This window comes from Pelophylax lessonae (genome assembly GCF_965119305.1).
Source record: "Pelophylax lessonae genome assembly, chromosome: 8".
NCBI classification, from domain to species: Eukaryota; Metazoa; Chordata; class Amphibia; order Anura; family Ranidae; genus Pelophylax; species Pelophylax lessonae.
The window spans coordinates 222,738,581-222,761,005 of NC_138775.1; the positions used below are offsets into that span (position 1 = coordinate 222,738,581).

At 43.1% G+C, this 22,425-nt stretch overlaps 1 protein-coding gene across 6 annotated transcripts in view; it reads left to right on the forward strand.

Moving 5' to 3' along the window:
• Positions 1 to 22,425, forward strand: part of CACNA1E (calcium voltage-gated channel subunit alpha1 E) — a 1,228,023-nt gene that overhangs the window by 577,341 nt on the left and 628,257 nt on the right. For 4 of the 6 annotated variants that reach the window (XM_082266485.1, XM_082266488.1, XM_082266487.1 and 1 more), the window contains exon 3: positions 7,631 to 7,896. In XM_082266485.1, the coding sequence (XP_082122611.1) occupies positions 7,631 to 7,896 (266 nt within the window). Of the gene's footprint in view, positions 1 to 6,647; positions 6,753 to 7,006; positions 7,535 to 7,630; positions 7,897 to 22,425 lie in introns of those variants that run through there. The other 2 variants (XM_082266489.1, XM_082266490.1) reach the window with 2 other exon arrangements.

Consider the following 22,425-nt stretch of genomic DNA (forward strand, 5'->3'; position numbering starts at 1 on the left):
TATATTGTTTTTTCTTTATTTTCCCGCGAAATTGGAGTTACTCTTTAGGTCTATGTTGACACAGTGGCTGCATGGAACAACCACTCTTTTCAGTTTGGCAGGCATGCAGGCGTAGGCAAGCAGCCTCAAATACACCCTGTCTGAATTCAAGGCTGCTTGCCCACACCTGCACGCCTGTCAAATTGGGATGAAGGGATGTGTCTGTGCAACCACTAGAGGGAACAATTAAATAAAGGAAGGTGCCTCTAAGGCCCCTTTCACACATATGATCCGTTCAGTTCATCAGTTCAGTCACGTCAAAATGTATCAGTTTTCCATCCGTTTTTCATCCATTTTTCATCAGTTTTTCATCCGTTTTTCGTCAGTTGTCGTCCGTTTTTCGTCAGTTGTTATCCGTTTTTCATCCGTTTTTCGTCAGTTGTTATCTGTTTTTCATCCTTTGTCGTCCGTTTTTCATCCGTTGTCGTCCGTTTTTCATCTGTTGTCATCCGTTTTTCATCCGTTGTCATCCGTTTTCATCCGTTGTCATCCATTTTTCATCCGTTTTCATCCGTTGTCATCCGTTTTTCATCCGTTTTCATCTGTTGTCATCCGTTTTTCATCCGTTGTCATCCGTTTTCATCCGTTGTCATCCGTTTTCCATCCGTTGTCATCCGTTTTTCATCCGTTGTCATCCGTTTTTCGTCCGATCCATTTTTTTGACGGATGAAAAATAGGGCATTCATCCGTTCAAAAAAACGGACACTGACGGAAGTGGATGAAAATGGATGTTAACTGATGATCATCCGTTGTCATCCGTTTTTACATAGAGATACATTGATGTCCGTTTTTCATCCGTCAACGGATGGATGAAAAACGGACAAACGGACAGCATGTGTGAAAGGGGCCTTAGTGCTGCAAAGCTAATTTTATTAAAAGTATATGGATTAAAAACACTCTCAGTGGTAGATAGAATCAAGCTCATCATTCCCACAGTGGGATTCTATCTACCATTGTGAGTGTTTTTAAACATATACTTAAATAAAATTAGCCTTGCTGCACTTAGGCTGGCCATAGAAGGTTTGAATTTTGACCAGTTCAGCAGAAACCAGCAGAGATTTGAACCGTGTGTGGGCAGGCTGAATGTACCGAGTTGATCAATTGACCAGCCTGCCAGATTTGCTTGCAATTATTGCAACTGGCTGCTATAGCCGATAGCGATAATCATTGTCTTCTCCCGGCGGGGACGGCTTCCCCTGTTTCCCTGCCAAAAGAAGACAATTGCTTGGCAGGAACATTTCTTTTGTCAAGACTGTCTGTGTTGATTGGGGAATCGTGCAAATTTCTTTCCTGCAACCCGCACTTAAAATCCCCTTCCAAACATTTTTAGCCTCCCCATCCCCATGTTTATGCACATACAAAGATAAATATATGCATTGGGGCGCCCATGCGTGTAAACTATGATTGCACTACACATTTTACATATCACGGCGCACGCCAGAGTGAGAGCTATAATTCTAGGTCCATTATTTATTGTTAACTCTAAACCAATGACCTGTAGAGGCTTTTAAAGCATTGCCTATGGAAAATATAAGGCACTGAAGTTTGCCACCATTGCATGGGTGCACGCAATTTGAAGGTATGACATTTTGTATCCATTTACTTGGTGCAACCTCATTGTTTATATTTTATCAAAAAGTTAGGTAATAGATTGTATTTTTGTGCCTTAAAATTAAATTCCGTGTATTTTTTACGGAAATGTTGAATTTCACACACCATTGAGCTAATATTGTGTGACATAAAAAAAACTAGAACTACCACTATTTTATTCTCTAGAGTTTCTGCTTTCAGAAAATATATAATGGCTGGGTAGTTTACGTATGTTAATCTTCTATCCTAAAATAATTTTTTTTTAACGTGTGCTAAAAAAACGTGAAGTGAAAAAAAAAAAAACAGCATCAGGAACACTACTTACTAGCGAGTAAGTGCCAATGGCTGCAATTTACAATTGATATTCTAATGCCTCGTACACACGCATCGATTATTGGCCGGGAATTTTCGGCCAGCGTCCGATCGGCCGCTTTTCGGCTTGTTAGTATGATGCTTTCGACAACCGACTCCGACTTTTTGGCCGAATAAAATCTGGTGTGCATGCTATAAAATTTTTGTTGGCCGTCAACACAACGGCTGATTTTCCGTCAGTCAGTACAGATTTCGGCAGACAAAAGTCTGATGAGCAAGACTGGGCAAGCTCAGAGAAGAAAAAATTTTTGTTGGCCGAGAAAATTCGTTTGCAGTCTAGGCACATTCCAACCAACACAACACCACTCTGGACAAAAGTCGGACGATCGGTCGGCCGATAATCGTTGCGTGTGTACGAGGCATTACTCCTCTGCCCCCTGGATACTCCCAGAGCAATAATCCTCTGATGCTGTAGGTTTTACTAATAATAGTTGAGCCGGTAGTACAGGTATCTGCCAGTCCTCCAATCATGGAACGCTTTGTATTGTGGGAATCTGTCACTATAAATGGAGAACTGGGTTGGAAAGGGCGAGCATAGTCAGCACTTCTGACAAGTGCCTGTCACAGCCTACTACAGGGGGTATCTACGCTGCTGCCACTGAGGATTTCTATTATAAACAGTAGCCACCAGCACATTGGACACACTTTATTGCTGGTAAGTAGTTTCTATGTGGCTGTTTAAAAAAAAAAAAAAAATTCAGCTTTAAAGGAATTTTGCATGTTTAATGCTTTAGCTTTATTAACCCATTGGACCCCTAAACCCCTTTAAGAGGTTTAGAATACCGGGAGGTGAGCTTTATGGTCATGTGTCCGCCGTGATTGGCTACCATGGCAGTCAGATGATTGGAAAGCTCCCGATCTCAAGCGGCGATCGGGAGCTTTCCGTTAGCCGCCGGTAAAACTACCGGGAGTGCGTAGTGTGCGCGCCCATGGCAGAGCTCTAAATGCACTAATATATGCAAATAAGTGGCCGCTGGGTGCCAAGGCCTGCCCGCTGAGAGGCTGCATATTTGCATGCACTCGGCGCCAAGAGGTTAAAAAGCTGCTCCCTGCCAGACAGGAATCTTACTTTTTTTTGCATTGGTACATGTCCACCCTGGCAGTGCCCAGCATTCCATGCCTGGTGTTTAATAATCCCTTGCCTATTAACTCTTGAAAATGGAGATTAGTGATTAAAAGATTCCCCTCCCATTGACTTGAATGGGGTTTGCAAGTTCATGATTTGCTTATTTTTTGCCGACTGTTCACTGAACCCACTCTAAATCCAACCCAAACAGATTGCTCATAGGAAGTGCACTGCTGGGTTTTAGGAGAAATGTAAGGCAAAAGGCATAGCTCTCAACCATCCCATATTTGAAGGGATCGTCCCTTTTTGATACCCAATCCCTCTATCCCTCTTTTGTCCATTTTCTTGGTCTGATATGTACATCTCTATACAAAATGTACTATTTTACCACCAAAAGAATTATGCTGTACTTAGCTTTTTATCCATCCTCTATATTACTGCATTTGTTATTTTTAAAAGGCAATATAGAGGACAAATAGAGGTAAAAAAAAAAGCTCTTTTGTGGTCTAGACAACCATTTTCTGCATATTAGATCTTTGCGGTTCATGTAACTGGGGTTGTGGCAGGGATGTGTCCTTTTCCTAGATACTGTGTGCTAAAAGATGCCTCCCTTTATCATTTCAGTAAGTTGGGAGGTATGTGTAAGGTACATTTTTAGGATAATGCTTAGGCACAATTAACACAGATGATCCCTATAACAAATCTTCACTTTTTTGAGTCCAGTTTCACCTTAAAGAGTATCTAAACCCAAAAGGAAAAAAAAATATATATATATATATATATATATATATATATATATATATATATATAATACATATTATATAATATACAATATATATTGCAGCTGACCAGTTCTTGGATGTGGTGGCTGCATTCATTTTTTTTTTTTTTAGGCTTCCTTTCTTTTTTTACTTTAGTAAACCTACTGATCTAGTCAGTAAGTCTGTTATTTTTCAACTTACTTTAACAAGCTATCCAAGAAAAAGTGGTAGTCAGATGGTTTAGACAAACCGTTAACACTGATGGGGGTGCTTACAATGGTCAGCTTTCATTTATTTATGTAAAACCTTTATCCCCTAAGGAAAGAAACTTTTTGCTGTAGCTGGAGTTCAGCTTCAATTTGTTAGTTAAAACCATCTGAATCTGCAAGTCTAAAGCCTGGTACACATATTACGTTTTTTTTAATTCAACGGCTGAACAAAAAAAACCTGAAGTTGCTGTACAAACTACACAATGTTAGTACAGCGATCTCCCCCTCGATACTTCTGTGTTCTGACCAGGGCTGGCCCTACCATGGGTCCCACTGGGTCCATTGGACCCAGGTGGCACTTTGAGAGGGGGGGCAAATTGAGAACCAAGATTTTTTTTCAAACAGTTTTGTGTGTCATCGGTTTGCAGGCGCGTTACGGGCGGCATTTCCCCATCTCATACTGCTGCCCATAGTTAAAACTGATGAGTATGAGGAGGCGGAGCGTCTTCTCCGGGGAACGTCTCTCACATGATTGTGGTGTGCGCAATGACGTCAGACTTTCAGACAAACAAAATAATACTGGAATTGTGGTTTGGAATTGAACAGAGATGTATGCCATATGATTTTTGTATATAGACAAGGAGCTGTTGCATGTAAAGCGGACTTCCTGATACATTTAATTTTAGTTTTAATTATCATGATATAAAATAATGGATGTGGGGGCCTTTTGGTGGGTGTGCTTTTATTTTATTGTGGGGGGGGGGGGGGCAGCATTTCATTCTGGGACCCAGGGCGCACAATCTTCTGACAAAGGGATCGCCCCGTCCCGCCAGAACACACTGGTCAGCGCTCGTAGCCATTTGCTTTAAGCACTGATCTGATGCTGGTTTTCCTGCATGCTCGTTTGAGATCAGCTTCTGTCGGACAACCAGCTGTACACATGGGCTGAATGCTGGTTAGTATCTACTGTAATGGCTAATGTCGGCTGATATTTGACCCCTGTGTACAGGGCTTTAGACTCCTCTCTCCCCAGACTGAAAATGTTACTATGCAGAGGTGTCTCCATTGCTCTTCAATCCAGAGTGGAGACACCCTAAGACAAGAAGTATGTTACCGATTCGATCTCCAGGTGAAAATAAAGGGGAAAAAAGTCTAAAAAATGGAAAACTAGTGCAGCCACCACATTGAAGGATTGGTAAGATGCAATGTATTACTCTTTTGTTTTGGGTTGAGATACACTTACAAAAAAATAGGCTAGTGATATACTTTAAGGCTGGGTTCACACTGATGTGGCCGTGGGTCACAACAGGGGATCCGGCGCGTGCCTGTTCACCGATTCAGGTGCAAATCAGGTCCTAATTTTTGCCTGAATTCTCACCTGAAACAGAGCCAAAGATGCACAGGACTCTTTCTGAATGCGGACAGCAGCCACCCCGGAGCTGTGTGAACCAGCTCTACAGTATTGAGAGTCAGTCACACTCCCCTGTCATGCAAATTGGATGCGGGGAAACCTACATCCAATTTGCATCAGTGTGAACCCAGCCTAATACTGGCCATACGCTATATGAAAAATCGTTCAAACTCATTTTCGAAAAACGAGCACTCGCCCATGAGAGAAAACGATCGTGCCATCATGTAATGACCGATAAATAGTTCAATGGACATAAATGAATCAGTTTTTTGTTTGTTTTTTTTTCACATATACCTAGTGCAAACAGTTTGGACGAGAAACACATTAACCTTTCAATTTATCGTTCGTTCGGCAGAAAATTTCAAAACATGTCCTTCGTTTTTTCGGCTCAAAAACGTCACAACCGATTACCGATTCGTGCCCATTAACTGGTCGAAAAACAAAAGTACTGTCCAAATGACCGAATTTCATAAGGCTCCGTTCACACCTGAGCGTACTGGAGGCAGGAAACGCGCGATTCTGCCCGTGATTCCAGAATCACGGCAAAACACAGGACGTGTTTGCAATGCCATTTTTTCCTTAGGGCACCCCAAGCACGGTGCAATTTTGCCGCGATATTCAAGTGACAAAACGCACTAAAATCGTGGCAAAAATTGCACCGCCAAACACTCCTGGCTCTGTGCCGATATTTAGTACATGAGTTTCTTTGGAGAATTTTTGTAGCAGAGGGAAGCCCATTCAAATGAATAGTGCTGCTCCAAAAAAACGCACCCCAAAAACGCAGTCGCTACACTACGAGTAGGTGCGAATGGAGCCTAAAACACACCTAAAAGCAAAAAATAAATAAATAATTAAAAAACTTTTTAGCGCTCTCTCATTAACTTGTTTGTAATCCATTCTGAAATGTATTTCCTTTTTGTGTCAAAACATGTCTTATCTGTTAATGACTTGCATTTATTATTGCAAACTGATTTGCAAGCTGGCTTCATGTAGGGTAGATGAAGTAGGAAGAGAACACTGGAGGAGGTAACACTTAAACAAGGAGAATAGGAAAGAGACAACCCAGTATCTCTGGGTTTGATAAAAGGCAACATTATAATCTGCAAGAAGCACCTTCAGTTAAAAGAGATGAAAGGGAGGGGGTGGGGGCTTTATGCCTGCGCTGTGCTGTCTCCAGGAAGAAGTAATTTAGTGTGTGTGTCTGTGTGAAACAGAGCTGCGTTTTGGCAGTAGGGCATCTACATGTTAATTCTGGCTGCAACACAGATCCATACGGAGGAGCAACTAGACACCAGCTTCACCATGTATGTAGGATATTTTCTTTTGCTACTCTTATACTTGCTGTACCCCAGTGCTTGAGTTACAGGGCATGTGCTGATTGTTTTATGCCTTTAATCCCAATTTGTTCCATGGCTTCTCTGGTTACAATGCCCATTTGAAAGTGATTTAATTATGCCTGTTTTCCCCGCCCAATGCTGCCAAGGCTATTTGGCGTCTCCTGATGTGTAGAGCCTCTTCCCTTCTCTTCTGATCATTTGTTTTGCTTGTATCTGTTCAGTGTGTAGTCATCCCCTTGCACTCCTGCATGTGGCTCGCCAACACAAAGCTTTATTATCAGGAAGTTCACAGCCTTGGCAACAGATCGCTGTGCTGCAGTGCTACCTGCCTACACTCCTTCTTTGAATGCCGTGCTAATTTTTTTTTTTTCTTCTTTATTGGGGGCTAGAAGAAGAGAACTGGGCACAGCGTTCCCTTTTTCTTTCCCAATTGATTGCCAGCTACACGTGATCTGAGCCGTTTTCACAGCGTTGCCTGCCCCCCTGGGCTTTAGGACGTGTCTTTATGTGAATAGGATCTTGTTGCTTCCAAACTCAATAATCATGCACAGATCTTCAAATATGCGCAGTGCTGATCCATTATGTGATGTCCATTCGGGCTGCAGAGTGGCAATGAATTAATCAGGTGGCTTGGCTACTACTAACTGATCAAAAATTTTCCTTGTAGCTGTAATATACATAGGATTTGTTTGGATTTATTGACGTTTTAAGGCTGGGGGATATTCATATACACTCATCTTCTATACTGAGTGAGTATACTGTTACTAAAGGCTGTTTGATACCCTTCATCTGTTTTTCCCACCTCTGGATTACCTCTGATCTCCTTTCTTTCTTTTAACTTCCAGGATGGCTCGTTTTGGAGAGGCGGTGGCTGGCAGATTGGGGTCCGGGGATGCAGGATCAGAGAGGAGTAAGACTCTGCAAGGGTCTCCAGCTGCACCGGTGGGGACCCAGGCAGCTTTCAAGCAATCCAAAGCCCAAAGAGCGAGGACCATGGCTTTATACAATCCCATCCCAGTCCGGCAAAACTGCTTCACCGTGAACAGGTCGCTGTTCATCTTTGGAGAAGACAATATTGTCAGGAAATATGCTAAGAAGCTCATCGACTGGCCATATCCTTTTTTTAAAAATGCAACGTGGAAAAAAAACCTGGTTTATGGTGGAATTCACAGCTCCTGGAAAGGTAGGGGTTAACTCCCCGGTAAAAAAAAAAAAAGCTGCTGCAGATATATGCAGCATCTTTAAATCCTCAGCTGGAAACTCTAAGGTAAGAACATTGAATTGTGTACAGACACAGTGGAACGGCATGGTCAAGCCTCATAAATTGTGTTGATCTGTTTTTTTTGATAAGTGTTTGTCTAGAATCGTTGATGATTATATTGTAAATGAGGAAAAGGCTTGGTACGTTGTCATGTTGAACAGTTGGGAGTTGGTAGGACTACCTGTCCTGAAAATGAATTAAGAAAGTCAGCTACCCCCTCCCTCCGCTTCTGTTAGCGCTGTAGAGTAGAAGTTCACCTGCTCTATTCGCCTGAATACAATATCCATAGCAGAGAGGCGGTGGGCTCACTCTCTTCACAACCCCCCTTCTTCCTATCGCAATAATTAATTATTTAAAGACTGATGCTGACAGATCCCCTTCTCAACGGCTACACCATGATTTCTTTACAGCAACGATGACAAATCGCCCTCTTTTCAGATTAAATCATGCTTGCCAACAGGTGTAAAATGAAAAGGAAACATTAGTTAGATTTGCTGTGCGTGCAGAGGTTTCTATTATGGGGATTCAATGTTTGGACAGCTACCAGCAGAGATGAGCAAATCTGCTAGGGTTCGATTTGGGGGCAGGTTCAGTGAATCTGTTCCAAAATTCACAATCTGCAAAGTTTAATGTGAACCCCATTGAAATCTTAAAAATCAATTCTCTCAATTTTCAAGGCTAATAGAAAAGGGATTGTCAAACAAAGGGTACTGCCATAGGGGAACAAAAAAAAAAAGCCTTTTTTGGCACGGAGCAGCTTTTAATGCTTGAAGGATAACATTAAAAATACATAATTTCTTTAAATAAAATATTTGGGGAAATATTAGGCCTGCCTGTGAAGTGGTCCATTTTTAGGATGTACACAAGCAAAAGTGACATATACAAAGAAAAAGAAAATACAATTTTAATTGTCAGCTGCTAATTGACATTTCCTACCTGCTTTTTATGGCTTGTAAACAAAGCAGTCAATGATTCCATTCATCGAAGCGGACCCTTATCACAAATAAAGGACTACTATAGATTGTACGGGTGGAGCCCACCAAAAAAACGGTATGGGGTTCCTCCTAAAAGTCCATACCAGACCCTTTTGCAAATATGCAGCTGGCTGGCCAGGAAGGGAAGTGGGGGGGTGTAGCAACAATGTGGGATCATGACATCCCTGACCGATTATGGTTATGTCCATATTTGGTCAATACCATCACCTGGGATAACCAATCCCTTTGTTTACATTCAGCAACAGGGCTGGGAGCTGTCATTGGCAGAAAGCAGTCATCAGGAGTGTAAATATTGGGTGGCATCGTTAATTGTGATTGACATGGATCTATCTATATCACTGGATGGCATGATTGGCAGAAAACATTAGAAAAAAAAAAAAACATTTGCCACTAAATGATGTTTCTGTGTGGGTTTGATTTTAACCATATGAGAATCCTGCAAAGTCAATACCAGATCCTAATCCTTGATGAAGGTTTGGTATGGATTTTAAAGGGGAACCCCAGACAAAAAAGAAAGAAAAAATACTGCATAGGATCCCCCAAAATCAATGCCAGGCCCTTATCCTAGCATGCAGCCTGGCTGGCCAGGAAGGTGGGGGTAGCAAGAAAGCAGCCCTTTCCCCCCAAACTATACTAGGCCACGTGCCCTCAACATAAGGAGGGGCCCCCTGGCAAAGCATCTTGTCCCCTTTTTCGATGGGGACAAGGGCCTCTTCCCCACAACCCTGGCTTAGGGGATGTGGGGGGCTGTGGGATGGAACCTTTTGGACTCCGGAAGCCTCCATTTAAATAAGGGGACACCCAGTTTTTCACCCCCATACCTGAACATTACCTATAGGAAATTTGGTCAATAACATCACTTTGGATGTCTGCCAGCTTGTGCACAAGCTAAAAGGCAGCAGGATAGTGGTTGCTAGGATTCCGGTGGCCATCTACATCTTAGCAATTAACGATGCAGTGTGGCCACTAGCGTCTTAGCAACCAATTATGATAGTAGCCTGCATGGCGGCCAATAAATGCATGACTTCTTGCTGCGTTCACCAAGTCATTTGGGTGGGTGAACCGGTCAAATAGGGTGAACCCTGCACTGCTGCAAAAGCTAACCCCATACCAGGAGAGCCTGTCCATGTTCAGAACCATGAACTAATGAGTGAGCAGTACTCAGATGGGGTTGTAGTCTAGGTTTCAGCACCATGGACAGTAAAGTAATTTGTTGCTGCCAATGCCAGATTCCTCTGAAGGGACAGTCCTGAGTTTAGCCAGCTTGTCCTATCTGACAGAAAAGTGTCCCTGAAAACAGCTTTAAATGCTAGACTTCAATGGCAGTTGGTTATCCGGACCTGTCAAGTCTATTTATCTGCATTAGAACTAAAATCATATCATGTAAGAGCAGTAGAACTGGTTTCTACAGACATGCAGGTTAAGGTGAAGTTTAATGTTATCTCTCTAGTAGAAGTAAATATGGGAAATGCCACATAAATTGATGCAAATGTTTATATCAATTATTTATTATTGCCTCGGCTATTACATTTGTGCATGCTTTTCAGGGCTGAACAGATATGCTATGAAATCCCTGTATTGGTTTTATTAGATTAAGCAAAGTGCAGTTACCCAGAGCAAACCAATCAGAATGTATCTTTCACTGATCTGACAGTGGTAAGTAAAGCTTTTACTGGTTGCTGTGAGTTCCTACAATCTCTACAACATTATGGCCGTCTATTTATTAAGTCCATTTTCTTTGGTATAGTTCTTTTTTAGATCTTATCATCTTTTTAATAATGACTTTAAAGTTACCCGGTAACTACCAACATTATCTAAAATGAATTTTTATGTTCCACTTTAAAAAAAAGATAAGTAGATACATTAGGGACGATGCCTCTATAGCATTGTATTACGAATGAGCTCCGACTTTGAGGGCAAGCGGTTATCCAGACCTCAGTCAGCCTCCATAAAACTAGATCCCAGTCTTGCATGAGCACAAGTCCTGGTTTTATCACACCTGGGACCCAAGACAAAGTGTGCTGTGGTCTGCTGTCTATTAGAGGGAATATGTAAAAATGCCTCCGGACAAATATTTTAAACATATATTATTGCCCCAGCCCTTTTTTAGCAAATCGTCACAACAAAAATCTGAACTTTCCCACTGGAACAATGTGCATGATTGTGCCTACCGAGGACGGAGTTACAGCGCTCTGTAGACACCCTCATCATTTGCCTCTCTCTTTTGGCTGGGACAAATCGGAACCAGCCAGTCAACTCTTTTCCCTAGAAGATGTGAGTAGGGAATGCCTGTTGTGGTCAGGGATGGCCTACAGACATATCAACATTACTTGACCTAACTGTAATTGGGCAATCATTCTCTGATATCTCTAGGCACCTTCAGTCATATATTGTTACTTACAACAGTTTTTCCTATTCATCTGTATTGCTCTTAGCCCACAAATAATATACATTGAATTAGGGGCCCCAAGAGGTTCGGAGCTGCAAGGCAAATATCCTAGGCGTTACACCTGCTCTGATGAACATTTTGACCAAGCTTGTGAATCAATGATCAAATATAACTCTTAAAAGGCTATTCTCTTTGAAGCTCTGGACATGTATTGATAATCATTTTGATTAAGAAGGTACAGTTCAGAAGCAAATACAATTATACAAAAATTTCACTGTACATCTTTTGGGATTTTAAACTCGCATGATCGTAAATAATTTCTAGGCAAGCTTTACCCCTAAGAATGATATTTATTATAAATAATGGACAGAGCAGCGAGGTTATCTACAGTAACCAATCAAGTTAGCTCTCATTAGCCCCTCTGTACTGTACGAAACTGCTTATAGCTGTTATTTAGTTGCATCTTCCAGTATAACATTTTTGCACAGAATACTTTCTGTTAAAAAAAAAGAAAAGTGGATAAGTTATTGCTCTAGCCATATGGAAAGTGCAGTTGCAGCGCAATTGCTAATTTAAATTATTTGTAGCTGGATCAGTGATACATGATTGCTGGTTGGTTGGCTTTCTCTCCATGGATGTTTAACTGTTTACCTATAATTTCCATCACTCTAACTGTTCTGCTGACCATCTATATTAGATCTTATAATATGGTGTTGTCACAATAATTTAAATGTATTAGCGTCCATTGCACGGACTTGTCCAAGAGAGTTCATACCGTTTGTCTAATAATGATCGGATTAATATAGCACAGCGTATTTATCAGTTCAAAATCCCTATGATGCTTTACAATTCACAGTATTCTCTTGGGGTAGCAGGGAGCTCAGCCAATACCCTTTGTTGCACATGTGAATTTGTAATATCTTACAAGCAATAGCGCTAAACAGGATAGTGAGATGCAGCATGTTATATATTTTTTTTATCCCTGTAAGCCTGTAAGAAAAATGATTATTGAATTACTACCATGTATCTATAAAATCACATGACCCTTGCGGTGTGTGCTGATTTTATGCAAACAATACATTCCAACCCAGATGCTGATTAGTACAGTTAAAACATTAGAAAAAAAAATTGCCACTAAATGATGTTTCTGTGTGGGTTTGATTTTTCTTGTAAGAAACCATATGAGAATCCTGCAAAGTCAATACCAGATCATAATCCTTGATGAAGGTTTGGTATGGATTTTAAAGGAGAACCCCAGACAAAATAGAAAGAAAAAATACTGCATAGGATCCCCCAAAATCAATGCCAGGCCCTTATCCTAGCATGCAGCCTGGCTGGCCAGGAAGGTGGGGGCAGCGAGAACGCACCCCTTTCCCCCCAAACTATACTAGGCCACGTGCCATCAACATAAGGAGGGGCCCCCTGGCAAAGCATCTTGTCCCCTTGTTGATGGGGACAAGGGCCTCTTCCCCACAACCCTGGCTTAGGGGATGTGGGGGACTGTGGGATGGAACCTTTTGGACTCTGGAAACCTCCATTTAAATAGGGGGACACTCAGTTATTCATCCCCATACCTGAACATTACCTATAGGAAATTTGGTCAATAACATCACCTTGGATGGCTGCCAGCTTGTGCACAAGCCAAAAGGCAGCAGGATAGTGGTTGCTAGGATTCCGGTGGCCATCTACATCTTAGCAACTAACGATGCAGTGTGGCCACTAGCATCTTAGCAACCAATTATGATAGCAGCCTGAATGGCGGACAATAAATGCATGACTTCTTGCTGCGTTCACCAAGTCATTTGGGTGGGTGTAAGCCTGTAAGAAAAATGATTATTGAATTACTACCATGTATCTATAAAATCACATGACCCTTGCGGTGTGTGCTAGTATTATGCAAACAATACATTCCAACCCAGATGCTGATTAGTACAGTTAAAAAATTTGTTATATGCAACCATATAAAAAAAAAATTGTACCATTTATTAATTTACTGACTTCAGGAAATTTTATGGGATACATTTAAAGGGTCAATCTATGTAGTTTACTTTATCTTTTGAAGACAGCACAAATATGTTGCCTGAAGACGCCCATGCTAATCCTTCCTCTAACACTAAACCTCGCCCTCTTGGGCTCTTTAGTATTCTTGCCTCTATAGATACTGAAGACACTTTGGGGTTGATTTACTAAAACAGGTGCACTCAGAATCCGCTGCAGCTGTGCATGGAAGCCAATCAGCTTCTAACTTGTGCACTCTCCAGTTTTAGTAAATCTCCCCCCTTGTAACTTCCTTCAGCAGCAGGAATCAGTAGAGGCCATGAGGCAAGAACCTTGTTTGGTGCCACCCCTGCTTGGTACCATGATGACCAAGATGACTATGAGCCATCCCAAACCTCATATGTCGGATATGACAGGGCACATGATTCAGTGACCCTTGTTTTGTAGGTTGTGGCAGTACTAGAGAACTTAAGTGCAGAAATATTGCCAGTAATAGTTCAACGCGACGATTGAACGTCAAAAACTGAAATATGAGACCCTTTTTTACTTTGACTAACTGGAATCCACTGTGTTGGCAGTGTGATGGGATTTGACGTGAGGAATTGCATAGCATATATACATTTATGTGGCTATTTGATTTTGAGTTATCTATTGTAATGAATTACTGACTTCCCAAAGGCTTCACATTAGGACTTAATATTACTATCGTTTGGGCCACTTTGTTTGAGGCAACGTGTGAAAAATAAACTAAGCTCACTCAGAATGCATTAGCATAGAGCAGGCTGGGGATGCAAATATTTTGCCGTAGGTGGCAGAAGTGTAAGAAACATTTTACTTTGCCATTTATAGATGCACTATTCTTCTAAATTGCTTCACTTTCCGCTTGAATTTTAGGGAACTAATGCTGGGTATAAATAATTGCGCTTAACACACCAGGGATCTTTATGTCCTCGAGTACTGTTAACAACAACAAGCTAAATTAAGGCAAAAAAAAGCTTGGAATTGCTTTCTGTCTTTACCTAAAACAAAGAACAGTAATCACAGACTAATTTAGGTTAAGCATTCTTAACATGCTTATGATCACAGTGAACACTGGTTAAAGAGAAAGGCATTGTTAATGAGCTCCTGCAGCTTTCCTTAGTTCAAAAATCTAGCATTGAGCTGTAATTGATGTCTTTTGCATTTATCTTGCACTATTTAGCAGGTTTAGCTTTGGGCATTCATTGTGTTTTTGAGATATATATATAAGATTAAGGGTCACGAGACTGTCTGGGATTACCACGGTTTGGCTGGAAAGGACATATATCAAATCTGGAAAGATTGTAGAACTCTTTGCTTATTTATTGCGCCTTGTGTCAGATGTCTAGCTAAGAGCTATGTTATGTCTTGGTAATATGTTTGTGGTTTGAATAGAATCACACAAAGAATGGTTTACAGGTATATTTATTCGAGTTTGGCTGCAGAGCGGCTTTTCATGTCTTTATTGTATACTGCATACAAACAGCGGAAGATAAATGCATAAAAAACGCATGTAAAGTTGACAGCTAAATTGTAAATCATCTTATATGAAAATGCCAGTGGTCCTTTACTGGGACAGAAAGAGAGAGTCTATGGCAAGGCTCTGCAAACTATGGCCCGCTACAAGAATTTACCCAGTCCACAGGTGATGCACATAGACTGAGGATCCAGGTCAGATGGAGACCATGATATAAGGGTGGGGCTCTCATGGAGACCCTGATGTAAGAGGGACTCTGATGTGGACACTGATGTACAGTTGACTCTAATGGAGACCCTAATTTAACCACTTAATCCCCGGAAGATTTTACCCCCTTCCTGACCAGGGTTTTTTTGCGATTTTTTACTGCGGGAATTTAACGGACAATTGCGCGGTCGTGCGACGCTGTACCTAAACGAATTTGACGTCCTTTTTCCCCACAAACAGAGCTTTCTTTTGGTGGTATTTGATCACCTGTGCGATTTTTTGATCATGCGCTATAAACAAAAAAAGAGCGTAAATTTTGCAAAAATAACAATATTTTTCACATTTTTTTATATGAAATTCCCCAAAAAAAATGTAAAAATCAAAATTTTTTAACATTTTCGGCCAATTTGTTTTATGCTACCTATGTTTGGTAAAAAAAAGCGTATTTTGAATGGTTTGCGCAGAAGTTATCGCGTTTACTAACAAAGGGAAAGATTTTTGTCATTTCTGGTGTTTTTTTTTTTAACGAGTAATGGCGGCGATCTGCGATTTTTTTTTTTTTTTTTTGCGGGACTGCGACATTGCGGCGGACAGATCGGACCCTTGACTGACATTTGTGACACTTTTGGGGTTACCAGTGACATTACTGCAGTAATCAGTGCTATACATATGCACTGTTACCGTAAAAATGACACTGGCAGGGAAGGGGTTAACTGTATTGGAGAGGGAGGGGTTAAGTGTGTCCTGGGGGCATGTTTCTAACAGTGATTGGACATGTCTACTATTGTAAAAACAGAGATCAACGGTTCTACATAGTAGAACCGTCTGATCTCCATTTTTACACAGGGGAGAATGACAGGCGGCTTGTTTACATAAGCCGCCTGCCTCTCTACCGACGATCGCCGAGTGACCGGCGGACATTGGTTCCGCCGGTCACACGCACTGACTGCTTAGTGAACGAGCCGCGGTGGGCGCGCGCTCGCCCGCTATTGGCTCACAAGCCGGTGACAGGCTAGTGATGTAGATATACGTCACTTTGCCTGGCCGGGGCTGACCGCCGCAGTATATTTACTTGCGGCGGTCAGCAAGTGGTTAAAGGAACTCTGATGTAAAGGGGGACTCTGAGGATGCTGATGTAAGAGAGTACTCTGATGGGGACACTGAAGAGAGTGGAGACTCTCATGGGGACCCTGATTTAAGAGGGACCCTGATGTAAAAGGGGAATTTAATGTATAAGGAGGTTCTGATGAGAACACTAAAGTAATGCAACGCTGATGGAAATTCTGCTGTACGGGGAACTCTGATGTAAGGGGGGAATCTGATGAGGACTCTGATATAGGTAAGATTTTTAAAGTGGTAGTAAAGTCCCCCTTGTTTACCTGTCAACCTGAACTATTTAGGAAATATTTACTTTAGTAGCAGCTGATGCCATCACCGGCGCATGCACACTGCGTTGCCATCCATTGATAGAGCTGTGCCCCGGCTGTTATGTCATCGCGGCTCGGCCATTTAAACAGCCTGTGAACCTGGAAGGAAGACTGGGTTAAGATGGAAGCCCTGTCAGCGGTAATGGCGTGCCACCGGAGGGCTTCGTTCTAATGTAAGTCTTTCATAATGTGCTAGTATGTAATGCATACAGCACATTATGCCATTATCTCGCAAGAGACCCTTTTTCATTTTTCTTTTGTGGTTTACTACCTCTTTTAAGTAGACTCTGATGTATGGAGGGCTTCTGATGGGGACCCTGATGTAAGGGGGGAACTCTGATGCAGACTTTGATTAACCGGTTGCCGACCGCCGCACGACTATATACTGCGGCGGTCAGCCCCGGCCAGGCAGAGTGACGTATCGGTACGTCACTCGCCTGTCACTGACTTGCGAGCCTATAGCGAGCGGGCGCGCGCCCGCCGAGGCGCGCGCCCGCCGCGGCTCGTTCACAGGCAAGTCAGTGCGTGTGACCGGCGGACTCGATGTCCGCCGGCCACACTACGATCGCTCCTGTGAAGGGAGAAAGACAGAGCAGCTTGTGTAAACAAGCTGCCTGTCAGTTCTCCCTGTGTAAAAGTAAAGATCTGACCGTTCTACTATGTAGAACGGTTGATCTTTGCTTTTACACCAATAGCAATGTCCCTACACAGTAGAAAGCACGCCCCTAGGACACACTTAACCCCTCCCTTCCCAATAAAGTTAACCCCTTCCCTGCCAGTGTCATTTTTGCAGTAACAGTGCATATGTATAGCACTGATTACTGCAGTAATGTCACTGGTAACCCCAAAAGTGTCAAAAATGTCAGTCAAGGGTCCGATCTGTCCGCCGCAATGTCGCAGTACCGAAAAAAAAATCGCAGATCGCCGCCATTACGCGTTAAAAAAAAAAACACCAAAAATGACAAAAATCTTTCTCTTTGTTAGTAAACGCGATAACTTTTGCGCAAACCAATCAAAATACGCTTTTTGCGATTTTTTTTACCAAACATAGGTAGCATAAAACAAATTGGCCGAAAAATGTTAAAAAATTTTGATTTTTACTTTTTTTTTTGGGGAATTTCATATAAAAAAATGTGAAAAATATTGTTATTTTTGCAAAATTTACGCTCTTTTTTTGTTTATAGCGCGTGATCAAAAAATCGCACAGGTGATCAAATACCACCAAAAGAAAGCTCTGTTTGTGGGAAAAAAAGGACGTCAAATTCGTTTAGGTACAGCGTCGCACGACCGCGCAATTGTCCGTTAAAGTCACGCAGTAAAAAATCGCAAAAAAACCCCTGGTCCTTTAGCAGCCAAATCCTCCGGGGCTTAAGTGGTTAAAGGGGGTTCTGATGGCGATGTAAGGGGAGCTTTGCTTTTTTTTTTTTTTTACCAAAGTTCTTTCTCTTTTGTTCTCAATCATATCATGCTGATTCCAAAAAAATATCCAAATAATTTTTTTGAATTCATTTATTATTCCTTGATTTTTTTCAGGCCATTAATATTTTTAAAATATACTATCTGATGTGGCCCTTGTACTGAAAAGTTTGGGCGACCCCTGGCCTAACCTTATGCATGCACTGTGAATAGAACAATTAAAAAGAACCCCGATTTTTAACTCAGGATTTAAATGTTTTAAACTTTAGAAAAGAGTGGATATTTTAAGTGAATCATGAAGAATATTTTAAGTATATTACACCATTGTATCTAGGCCCCAAACTTTTTTTGTTTCATTTAAGACATACTGTAGTGTGGGATTAGAACCCTATCAGGATTTTATACCTGTTTTTTCCCAGCTAAGAATATCAGACATCCCAAGTCTCCCGCGACTTGCAGGAGTCTCCCGCATTTGGCGGGCGGCTCACGGACACCCGCAAGCGTTGTGCGATCTCCCGGCTGCGGCGGGAGACTTCGGATGTCTGTTGAGCCTGTGACAGAGCCGCTGCTTCCTGTATAGTTCCGGCTCTGTCACAGGCGGAGTGATATGAAATGCACTCCGCCTGTGACAGGAGCCACAGGAAGCAAAGGCTGAAGATCGGACTGTGCAATCTGTCCTCCTCTACCCTCCTCCTACAGAGATATGAGGTAATAATGCTAGTGATTTGTGAAGAGTACAATCCTTTCCAGGTCATATCTGTGGTGCTTCCTGCTTCTGGGAAGTTGTATTTGTCATATTTTAGAAATCTTATATGGCTCTAGAAGGTGTAGTGATATCGTCTGTAGTGTCCTCAATGGTGCAGGCATCTTTGTACCTGTCACATAGGACCTCTCTTCCTCCTGTTCCTGTAGTACAACTTATTATTAAGTGGTCAGATCATTAGAAACCAGAAGTGAAGTAGGAGGTTTGTGTTAGTTAATTAATTAAACTGGGTTGAAACAGTGTAGGAAGTAGTATTAATCATAGTAATTTTGGGATGACAAGCCAATAAGCAGTGCATAGGATTAGGAAGAGGGGGAGGGGGTAACAAATAGAGCAGTCCTGGTGCGGGAAGGGCGTGGAGGGGGGGCAGGGGCGGCGGCGCCAGAGGGGGGGGGGCGGCGCTGCCGGCGCGGAGTGCCACCTCCCTGAAATGAGTTTTTGCAGGTTGGGATGCCTGGAATATTCACTCTCTGTCTTAATGACTATTGTCACTTGAACTTAAAGTGAGGTGAGAGAGGAGTTTTAGCCATTTCCTACACCATCCAAAATGAAAAAAGTTTTGGCTTTAAAAATGCTTTAAGAAGAAGCAGTTCCTTCAGTTAAACTATATGCAAGATTATAACAAATGTTATATTTAGATTCTTGTCTTTTCCTCTGTTCTTTAGATACTGATGTAGGCCATGGCAGTACTTGCTAACACTGACTGCAGTGTTAAAGGGTCTGTCTTGTAAATAACCAGCTGAGCACATTTGGTGTTTCAGGAAGAAAAGTTGCAGCCCCAGCATCCCTTTAAGCATGCAGGACGCAGAACTCTTTTTGCAAGAGATGTCTGTAACTTGACTTTAAGCACATAAGAAAAGTATGAATGTTTTTGGCAGCATTAAAAATCCTAGCTGGCTGCATTAACCACTTCAATGCTGGGCACTTTTACTTTTACCCTAGCTGTCCAGGCAAATTTCAGCGCTGTCACACTTTGAATTACCATTACGCGGTCATGCAACACTGTATCCATATTACATTTTGACCATTTCTTTTCACACAAATAAAGCTTTCTTTTGGTAATATTTAGGGTTGAGCGAACACCTAGATGTCCGTGTTCGACGGGTTCGGCCGAACTTTAAAAAAAAGTCCGGGTCCGTGTCCCGGACTTTTACCGAACTTTTCCCGGACACCGAACCCCATTGAAGTCAATGGGGACCCGAACTTTAAGGCACTAAAATGGCTCTAAAACACCAAAGGAAAGGGCTAGAGTGCTGCAAATGGCAGCAAAACGTAATTAAGAGCATGGCAAGTGCTCTGCAAACAAATGTGGATAGGGAAATAACTTAAAACAACAAAAAAAAACAGAAAAATAAAACAATGTTCTTCTTCATCTCTGAAGGACGAGGCCCATATGGAGTAGGAGGGAGGTTGAGGTGGTGGTGGATGTGGCGGTGACATAGGCGTGCGCACAGGGTGTGCTGGGTGTGCCTGGGCACACCCTAATCACCTAGGGCACATAGCATTGCCAGTGAGGAGATGGGAAAGATCTCCCTGGGACCTGCTCTGCTCTATTTCTCCTTGCCTACAGGTACATGGCCCCGATACATTACTCTCCCTGCTGGCAAACACATGCATGTGTATTTCAACTTTGGGGTGCACACCTTAATGCAATAGGCTGCGCACACCTATGGGCGGTGTAGGTGGAAGCGGCGGTGGAGGAGGACCAGGGCCGGATTAACAGCATCATGGGCTTGGTGCTGAGGATTTTGAAGGGCCTTAAGGGCCGTGCCTTGCCATGCACCCAGAGGAGGAAGGGTGCAGCCATGCATGCCTAATTCAACATGGGATGCTGTCTCTGAAGCCCATAAACACATCCATGCATCGCCAACTGTCCCTCCTTGTCCGGCCTTCACGCTGTGTGGGGAGGTTCTGAGGGTGCTGCCTGGGGAAGCGAGCATAGAAGCCAGACTTCTGTGTTTACAAGTGACAGAAGAGCGGTAACAGTGAATATGGCCAACCCGGGGCCTATATAAAAGGTAGGGGCCTGGAGCTGCAGCTCCAATAGCCCCTACATTAATCTGGCCCTGAGGAGGAGGACGAGGTAGCCAACACTGCTTCTTTTCAAAAATTTTAAATGAGGGTACACCCCAAAAGAGTGAGAAAGAGCAAAAATGGAACAATGGGTGGGTAAGGTCGGTATCCATTGCTATTCTGCATAAGGTACGGAAAAGTCCCGTGGGATCCACGCCTGGTTCATTTTAATGAACGTGAGCTTGTCCACATTGTCTCTGGACAGGCGGCTGCGCTTGTCTGTTATAACGCCCCCAGCCGTGCTAAATACCCGTTCAGATAATACACTGGCTGCAGGGCACGCCAGCACCTCCAAGGCGTAAAGGGCAAGCTCAAGCCATGTGCCCAATTTGGAGACCCAGAAGTTGAAGGGGGCAGACCCGTCATTCACTACATGTAGGCGTGTGCACACATACTGCTCCACCATGTTGGTAAAATGCTGCCTCCTGCTAAGACGTTCCATCTGAGCTGCTGGTGCTGCTGTTTGTTGTGGCGTGCTGACAAAGCTTTTCCACATTTCGGCCATGCTAACCCTGCCTTCTGAGGTGCTGGCGGTGCCCTGGTTGCGTTGGCGACCTCCTCCTCCTCCTCCTCTGCCTTGTGCTTCCACTGTGGCCCCGCTGTCAGATGGGAATGCCAGCAGCATGGCGTCTACCAGCGTGCGCTTGTACTCGCGCATCTTGCGATCGCGCTCCAGTGAGTGAATTAAGGACGGTACGTTGTCCTTGTAACGGGGATCCAGCAGCGTGGCCACCCAGTAATCAGCACAAGTTAGAATGTGGGCAACTCGGCGGTCGTTGTGGAGACACTGCAGCATGTAATCGCTCATGTGTGCCAGGCTGCCCAGAGGCAACGAAAGGCTGTCCTCTGTGGGAGGTGTATCGTCCGTGTCCTCTGTATCCCCCCAGCCACGCACCAGTGATGGCCATGAGCTGCCCTGCTGTGAACATGGTTCCATCTCCTCCTCCAGCTCCTCCTCCTCCTCATCCTCCTCATCCTCCAGAACTGTGCCCCTGCTGGACAATTGCGTCCCTGGCATTTGCGTGTGCAGGAACCCACCCTCGGAGCCCCTTGCGAATGACTGCCCTGAAAGCCTTGGAAATGTTACCTCTTCATCCTCCTCCTCCTCCTCATCCTGTGCCACATCCTCTTCCATCATCGCCCGAATTGTTTTTTCAAGGAGGCATAGAAGTGGGATAGTTAAGCTGAGAACGGCGTCATTGCCACTGGCCATGTTGGTGGAGTACTCAAAACAGCGCAACAAGGCACACAGGTCTCGCATGGAGGCCCAGTTAAATTAAATAGCGGAATAGAAAATATGATCCAAAAAAAGTGTATGTATATCACACGTACACAACCACACTGGGCCCCAATTACTATTGTTTGTACCCCTAAAAGGCTAGATGAGGAGTAGGGGGAGTATGGAACAGGCAGCACCCTCAAACCTTCAGAAGTATGAGATGAACCCCAACAACTTGGAAAGGTGGATCTCTCTCACACGTACCGACACAGACTATCCCGCAATTCAATTGATCCTCAAAGGTTTTTATTGAATAGCGGAATAGGAAATATGATCAAAAAAAGTGTATGTATCTCGCACGTACACAACCACACTAGGCCCCAATTACTATTGTTTG